This window comes from Capsicum annuum, chromosome 1 (genome assembly GCF_002878395.1).
Source record: "Capsicum annuum cultivar UCD-10X-F1 chromosome 1, UCD10Xv1.1, whole genome shotgun sequence".
Lineage (NCBI taxonomy): Eukaryota > Viridiplantae > Streptophyta > Magnoliopsida > Solanales > Solanaceae > Capsicum > Capsicum annuum.
Genome location: NC_061111.1, coordinates 7,142,819 through 7,151,032, shown reverse-complemented (window position 1 = coordinate 7,151,032; position 8,214 = coordinate 7,142,819). Strand labels below are relative to the sequence as shown.

The 8,214-nt window shown below is 34.3% G+C and overlaps 1 protein-coding gene across 1 annotated transcript; it reads right to left on the bottom strand.

The window, feature by feature from the left end:
- Positions 1–1,655: 1,655 nt before the first annotated feature.
- Positions 1,656–4,975, bottom strand: LOC107866887 (transcription factor bHLH35). Its single transcript, XM_016712902.2, has 5 exons — positions 4,734–4,975; positions 4,436–4,595; positions 3,922–4,179; positions 3,638–3,808; positions 1,656–1,843 (listed from the first exon to the last, which is right to left on the bottom strand). Exons 1-5 carry the CDS (start codon positions 4,805–4,807, stop codon positions 1,754–1,756), a joined length of 753 nt encoding a protein of 250 aa, XP_016568388.2. The 5' UTR covers positions 4,808–4,975; the 3' UTR covers positions 1,656–1,753.
- Positions 4,976–8,214: the final 3,239 nt, after the last annotated feature.

Below are 8,214 nucleotides of genomic sequence, written 5' to 3'. Positions count from 1 at the left end.
TGTTAACTAGTAAAATAATTTAGAAAAAATGAGGCCCCTAAAAGTTGGGCCCTAAGCTCTCCCCAAAAGTGAAAGGGAGAGCTTTCATCTTTCCCAATAAAATGGTTTTAAACTATGATATAGCTGATCACTCCCTCATTCTTTTGGGATCAATCGTCATAATACTAAAACTCTGCACAATATAAACGTACAGAGAACAGGAAGCACCCCACTTCTGGAAATTCAATATCATGGCTTCAGGAATATAGCATAATATGGCGAGAGTAGAAGTTGATATGCTCTTCCTTAAGTCAAGGATCTATCGGAAACAACCTCTCTACTTCTCAAGGTAGTGGTAAGGTCTGCATACTTAGGTTAGTAATTTGCAAAGTGAACTTGAGAAATGGATCTAGACCAGTATGGTTCCTCTCCCATTAACCAACAGCCACCCACACCCCCTTCTCCGCCTCAACAGTGCACCATACTGAAAGCAACAACGAAGTAACCTACTGTGACCAGATTTTCAACTCTTGTAGTGTATAAGCTTCAGTCTTTTTTCGTCGAACGCGACACTTTTGCTGCATTTGCAGGTTGTGATAGTGAAGTTGGTATTACAGAAAGATTCATTAACCCATTTGAGTTATCCTAATTTTCTTGATTAATTACTGGATTAGTCCAACTAAAGTTAGTTACGCTTATATCTGCTGTTATTTAAGCTTGCTCTTCAGAAGTTTTATTGTATATGTTCAAATAGTTGAACTTAAAAGTAAGTCAACTTTAGTTGATGGGATTTCAAATATTACAAATTCATTTATATAATCAACACGCCTTTTTTCTTAAATACGCAGTCTATTGCTCTTAATATATAGCTATTCGATCATGAATTTGAGGCATTCAAAGCGATTGGAAGGCCAGTAATTAGCTAGGTTAGGCTAGGCTAGACTAGATTGATGATCTTTTGAAGTAGCCTGCTTCTGAAAAAGAGAGTGTAATTGTAGTTGCAATAGAAAAACATGTTGCAATTTCATTATAACTATTTCCTCATACTAAACGAGCCCTTAAGGAGTACAAACATTTTGAGTGGGGAATAGCTAAGACAACTAAATCCACCTCGAGGCCGAGGAATTGAGGGACCTTCTCGAGTACAGGATAGGTAATTGAGAGATAGAGCTAACCTATTCGTTATGGAAAATCTATGCTCCGGCTCAAATAGAGCTTACCGACGACACCTAACTTTTAATTTTTGTCATGAAAAAAATAATTTTTGGCTTCTGCTTTTTTTGAAAACAGCTCGTTTCCATGAAAAACATCTTTGGTACCAAACACACCATATAAGTACACTCTTGCTCTCACCTGTAACCCATCTTATTCTCCTCACAATAGCTATATTAAATTTCTTGGTTGTCATTACTTTGCAAATTTACTGTTTTTACATATCACTTAAATTTGTTCATTCTCTTTGGCAAACTGTATAACATCAAAAATTATAGCTTTTGTTCATAATAATCCACGTGTATGCATGCCCTTGATTCTCTAATATAAATTTAAATTTGTTATTCTGAATTGTTGATTTAAACGTAAAGAGCAATGAGCCAAGCCATTCACCATATATATACATATTGAAAACTGACTTAAATTAGACAAGTGATTAGAAATGGGCATGAAAAGAAAAGAAATCCTCGAAATACAATATATCCTCATTAATTAATCATCATAATGATGGAGAAATTAAACAAAGTTGAATCCAAGGCTCCAAGCCATATATATTGTTGTTCTATGAGCCCAAAGGGCTATGTGGATCATTTAGAGAAGCTATAGCACTTTCAATCCTCAACTTCAAAATATCACTCTCTTCCTTATCAACCTGGAAAATAGAAGTCAAAGTAATTGCAGAAATTAGGTATTCTATTTAGCTAATATAAATTATTCAACTTTTCACATTATTGAAGAGGTATAGTAAGAAATTATTATATATTTAATTACAAGTACACATCGACAATTTTAATTTAGGAATCCATCTAATTTTATTGGAAGGTCTATGGTAAGTAAATCAAGGCAATGTTTCAAAATTATAATACATACCCATAAACAAATTAGAAACCAGCTTTACACATATTGTACCACATTCTCGATAGGTTATACCTAGCTTTGGAACAATAAAGGCAAATAGACAGAAAATCTGGGTATTTCAAGTTATAGATTTTCAATCATGTTACTTGTTAGGCATCTTTATGATTAGACTTCAAAGATCATTATGAAAAAACAAAATTAATCTACTCTAAAAATGATAATGAAACTTGCAAGCGGTCTAATACTATATGATTAGACTTAAAAGATCGTCTGTAAGAAATAATAGAATAAATATATGTATGTGTTAACATCATCTGATTAATTTCTTCTCCAATAATTTAAATTATTGACATTGAATAAATATAATTATAAAAGAAACTGCAAAATAATTCAAAATTCTCTATAAAAATTATGAAGGAAATTTTATGATATTACTACTGAAAAGGTCATCATATCTTTTTAATCTTCTTGACCATCATACAATAATTGAATGATATTACGTAAAAAGTCATACGAGTATTATTGCTAATCATTGACAATAAAATAATGGCACCTTACCCCATACTAATGTACTGCACTGTCCACATAATCCCAATTTTATGTATTTTATATCGAATGTGCAACATAAAATATTATTTCTTAATATGGCCCTAAATCAGAGGCCCCACATTCTTGACAAATAAACATATACTCATTCCGTATATTTTTTGTGTCGTCACTTTTTTAATTTGAATTTAAAAAGAGGATTTATAGTGTAATAATCATAAAGTTTGGGGAAAAAAATGGAGTCTGAAAGTTGACTGAGGAAAACGAGTAATTCTACTTGGACTGGTCTTTGGTCATAATAAGAAGAAAGTCCAAATTTGTTGAGTGCTGGCCAATTCAAAACTTCAGTGGTCTTCATTCATCTTCAAATCTAGGAGTTCTCCAATTTGAGTTTTGATTATAGAGTTGTCTTTATAAGACGGTCTTTGATTGAAGTCTTGAATATATAGAATCATCTTTATTAAGAGGTTTCGAATTTGAGTGTTGAGTATAAAATTATCTTTGTCAAGAAGTCTTGAGTTTGAATCTTGAATATAGAATCATCTTTGTCAAAAGGTCTCTGGTTCGAGTCTTGAGTATAGAATCATCTTTGTTATGAGGTCTCAAATTTGAGTCTTGAGTATAAAATCGTCTTTATCAGGAGTGTTTTGATTTTTGATGTGGGATTTAGCTCTCTTACGGTGCTTAACTAGAGGCTTTAGTTTCAAATTTGGAGTAAAGAGTTGCATTGGTTACTCAACAGCCTCTTACTTTCGATGTGCGATTCAATTACTTTTCATTTTTTTCATTCTTATTTCTCTTACAAAATTTCAAAAATAAATTCACTTTATATATTCATTACCAAACACAACACCAACTCTAGAAAATTATTATTTTCATGACTAAACGATTCATAAATCTTTCTTAAATCAGGAAAAATTATTTAACTGTTACTTCAAAACATCATCGACAAGCTTACGCAATGAAAAACCAATGGGAGAAGAACAAAAAAGAATAAAACAAAGTAAACAGTCACAAAAAAGAAAAGAAGAGATTTTGTTACCTCTATGAAAGCTATCTTGAGAAGTCTCCCAGAGAAAGCAGTGATATTTGCACTAATTATTTTGATATTCAAAGATTCAAAAACCTCACAAACTTTTATCATTGTGTCTCTTCTTTTGCTGCATGTGAGGCTCACCACCATTGTTTTTTCTCCCATTGAAGATACCCTCAACTGCATCGCACCCACCCATAAAAAAAAAGAAAGGGAGATAAGTAACGTTTCTTTTTGAGATATTATTAAAAGGAAAATGAGTAAAAATATTCTTTAGTTGGAGTATTAATTACCTCAAGAACATCAATAGGGGAAGAGGATGGTGATGATTTTGTAGTCGATTCTGAAGAATCATAGTCATACTGCTGCTCAAGTCTTTTTGATCTTTTTGGCTTTAAATCAAAGCTCCCATCTTGATCAAATTCAACATCGCTATTCTTCTTTGACCTTCCAGATTCAAGCACTGATATCTCTGCTCGAATTCTCCTCTCTTGCTCGTGCAAATCTTGAATATACTCAATTGCATCTTTGATTATTGAGGCTTTATCCATCTGGTAAGTCGCAATAATCGATTTAAACCTCAGTTAATTAACCAAACGAAAACTAACACTAGGATTAGATTTAGTACATTGTCAACAAAAGAAAAGGTTGAGGGTCATGAGGTGGGATATGTAATTTCATTTCATGGTAATAATGGTAGTAGAATTAATGTAATTATGGTGGGGAAGTAAGATGGAAAGAGCAATAATGAAAGCAAATTATTTTCCCTTTATATCTAAAATGAGTATTTGTGGTTGAATTGGTGACCTTGCTTATGTTTGGGACCACAGCTCTAAGTGCAAAGAGCCTCTCATTGAGCTTCTTCCTCCTGTTCCTTTCTGACATAATGTTCTTCGATGCCATCGATGAATGTGCCCCTTCCGGCGAGCTTGAATCATAATATGACGAGATTGCCTCATCGAAGCAGCTGCAACCAATCACTCATGCAAAATTCTCATCATTTTGTTCATTTCTTGGTGCTCCAATAAATAAATAGAGAAAAATACGAACAATTCATACTTATATACTCCATGCTAAACTAAAAAGAGCATCAGTTAAAGTTTACCTATCGAATTCTTCCGATGGTAAGAACATGGCTGTTTCCCAATAATTGTTGTAGTCTTCACTGATGTTCTCCATCTTCTTTGGAAGAGCACAAGGAGACAAGTTATGCTTTAAAAAATGGACACAGTTGCGAAGCTGCGGAGAGTAGGTAACTAGGTGTATATAGAAGAGAAAAAAAGAGCACGTGTGCTTTTCTATTCAATTTGATTTCATCCTTCATGGAAAGCTCTTATTTATCCCTGCCGTCCACATAGTGAGAGAGAGAGAGACAAGTTAAAGAAAGTGGTGGGCCGCATGGTGGGGCATCATAGAGACAACGACAGTTTAACAAACATGGGTGGCGCGTAATTAACAGTTTTCTTTTGACCTACCAAGTGAGCAGAGTGAGTGATATATGTGTGCAGGGCTGACATAAAATATCAAAATCGAATTAAAAGAACTCATATTAGACACTGAACATGATCTACTGATACCAAAACGGCAATCCAAATGGTTTGATATCGCCTATTACCTATACGGATGTTTTCACTTTTCGAATCCATTAATTGAATAAATACAAGGAACTTACTTTAAGAAAGTAGCTAAAGTTTATTCCTTCCGCACACTTCTACTTGTCGCATTTCATTTTTCGAAAGTCAATTTTGACAAATGTTTGTAGCTAAATTGAATTAGATTAATGCAATACCTCAAAATGAAAATTTAAATACGTTGCAATTCTTCTCATTGTCATCTGTGTTAGTAACTGTAGTCCTAACTTTATTTCAGCATGTTGTATTGTTGGGTGTGTGTCACGACCCGAGCCGGGACCCTAACTGTGACGAGCATTCCGAACCATGAAAGCCCGGACTCCCTTCTAACTTGTAATCACATACACTGTTCCTATATAAAAAGATAATACGGACATACATAATGAAACGAAATCATGGTCATTAAATCTGAATTCAAATCATAATGAAAACTGTAATTCAAAACATCTGAATGATAGCTGACTCAGTCTGCGAAATCTCTACTACATCTCAAAACAAAACTATCTGAAAACTGGGACAAGGCCACCAGTAGACCAAAATCATAATAATGATAAATAAGTGCAAGACATTAGGCCTTCTGAAATATAGAAGGCTCACCAACTGAACACTGCACTGCTTTATGAAGAATCTACTGCTTATCAGGACTCCTAGACTGAGCCTTAGAACCTGGAAGGGAGGGGGGTCAATAAAAATGTACTGGTACGTGAAGAAATCCAAAATAAAGTTGTAGTTGAGAACTAGTCATAAACATCATGAAAGATATAATTTCAAAACACATGGGCATTTTTGAAAACATAATGCCTTTCTGTCAATGCATTCTATTCTTTGTATTAATTCTGAGTTAGGTGGCACTCTCTTATAAGTCTGATATTCCACGAGCTATATGAAATCCGCTATTAACTCGGCAGGGAAGCCTCCAACCCAAGTTTGCCGCAAGGGTTGGAGTCTCTGAATCTACTATGCCACAGGGCTGTCGCCAGCGTACAGTAATATACCCATATCGGCAAAACACGATTTCGGGCAATGAGTTGTCTGAACTCATGCCTGGGAATCACCTAAGCTCTCTTTATGTCCAATTTTAGCCTGTTCTGAAACATGAATCATCCTAGTTTTAAAATCTGAAAATCTGATTTCAAACATGCATTCTATTCTGTTCTGAATTACCATGGCATTATCTGCGTTGGTGTCGTCACACTGAGACTTACAAGTCATGTTTCTGAGCCATAATGTATCATGCATGATTCTTTCATTTAAAACTCAATTCAGACCACCCAAACATGCAAATAGTATAAGAGATTTCATGATCCGAAACATAAGTCAAAACTAAGCAAGAATTCTTCAAACATATAGTGGTCATGTGCTTTTGGCAAAACCATGCAACTCTTTCATTATATGTATATTGAACATTTATCACAGTATAAATCAAGACATTTCATATCATGCTTTTTAAGATGCATTTCAAAATAATCCATTTCATATGAAAAATGAGAAAAATCATATCAAGAGTGGGGTTTCATGTGAGTCATGCTCTCAATTCAAATATCAACTTAAAACACATACATACATATAAGATTTCAAATCACTTTGGGGAAGGCCTAAAGACCAAAATAATATTAATCAAAGCTTCTAAAACCTCCTAGAAATAGTAAAATTCAAACCCTTTCCGTAAAATCATGATTTCTAAATCTTTAACATGAATTAAAGAAGGTTTCTTTGCCCATGAATTTTTAGGAAGACCCCGTGTACCTCAATTTAGGAATTTAATGGGTGTTTCTTGAAGCCTACGGTTTGGGGATTACTAATCTTCAATCAATTTCTGAAACCCACGGTTGAATCTTGAGATATATGAAATTTTAGTTTGAAACCCTAAGGGGTGTTCTTGATGGATTTTGATGAAAATATTAATAAAGTAGTCTTTTGGGAGTTAAATCCCGTGTTTGGGCGTATTAGGGTGAAGGAAAAAGACCCAATTGCCCTTTAAAACACGGATTTTTAAAAGTTGAAATAACTGGGCATCGACGCTGCGGGCAACGCGGCGCGTCAGGGCATCGATGCGATACTCGACGCGTCGCACCACTATCGCGTTGAGCCTCAGTACTTTTTTCTGCACAAAAATTGACCAACGCGATGGGGGATGCGGCGTGCCAAGATGGGAAAAATTGGCAAAGAAGAACTTTTGCAAAACTATTTTGCCAAATACCCACTTAATTTCTTTTTGATTTATTTTTTAGGTTTAGGGTGTAAAAAGTGAAAAAAGTGGGGCCCACACGTGGGCCAAGGGACCAATTCATCATTTATACAACTTTACAAATTTAATATAATACACCTAACCCCCTCCACTCATTGCAATATCCAAAAAAAACCCTCTCTCTCCTCTTCAATTCCCAACTTCCGCTTTCAAACAACTTCTCCCAAAAACGCCATTTTCGTACGTTCTTCGTCTGCAACTGCTAAGGGGGCGTTGTTGCTTCGCAAGGTTAGTTAAAATTGAGTTTCGATCATTTCTAGATCCATTTAAATGGTTTTTCTTTTTGCTAATCGATTGATAGTGATGTAGGATTTTTTTTTTCGAATTTGGTTTTTTGATTTAATCGTGTTTTTTTTAGCAACGAAGTGTTGAATGGTGGTATAATTGTTGTTTGAAAAGTTATTTTGGCATTTTGATTTGAACAACGTTCTATTTTTGTCCGTAGACCAGTGGTCTATTCGTAGACCCGTGGTCTATGAAATGAGAATGCCCTAGATATATTTCAATTTTCAGACGTATGACATTCTTTTAAAACATGATTGTTGAAATAGTGAAAATTGAAATATTAATAGCTAATTAGTTTGATTAGGTGCACTAGTTTAATTTTTAGCAATTGTTGTGTTTTGATATTTTGTATGTTCGATTTTGGTTCAATTATTTTATGTTTGTGTAGTGAACTGTTTAATGGTGGGGTGTTTGTTAATTTT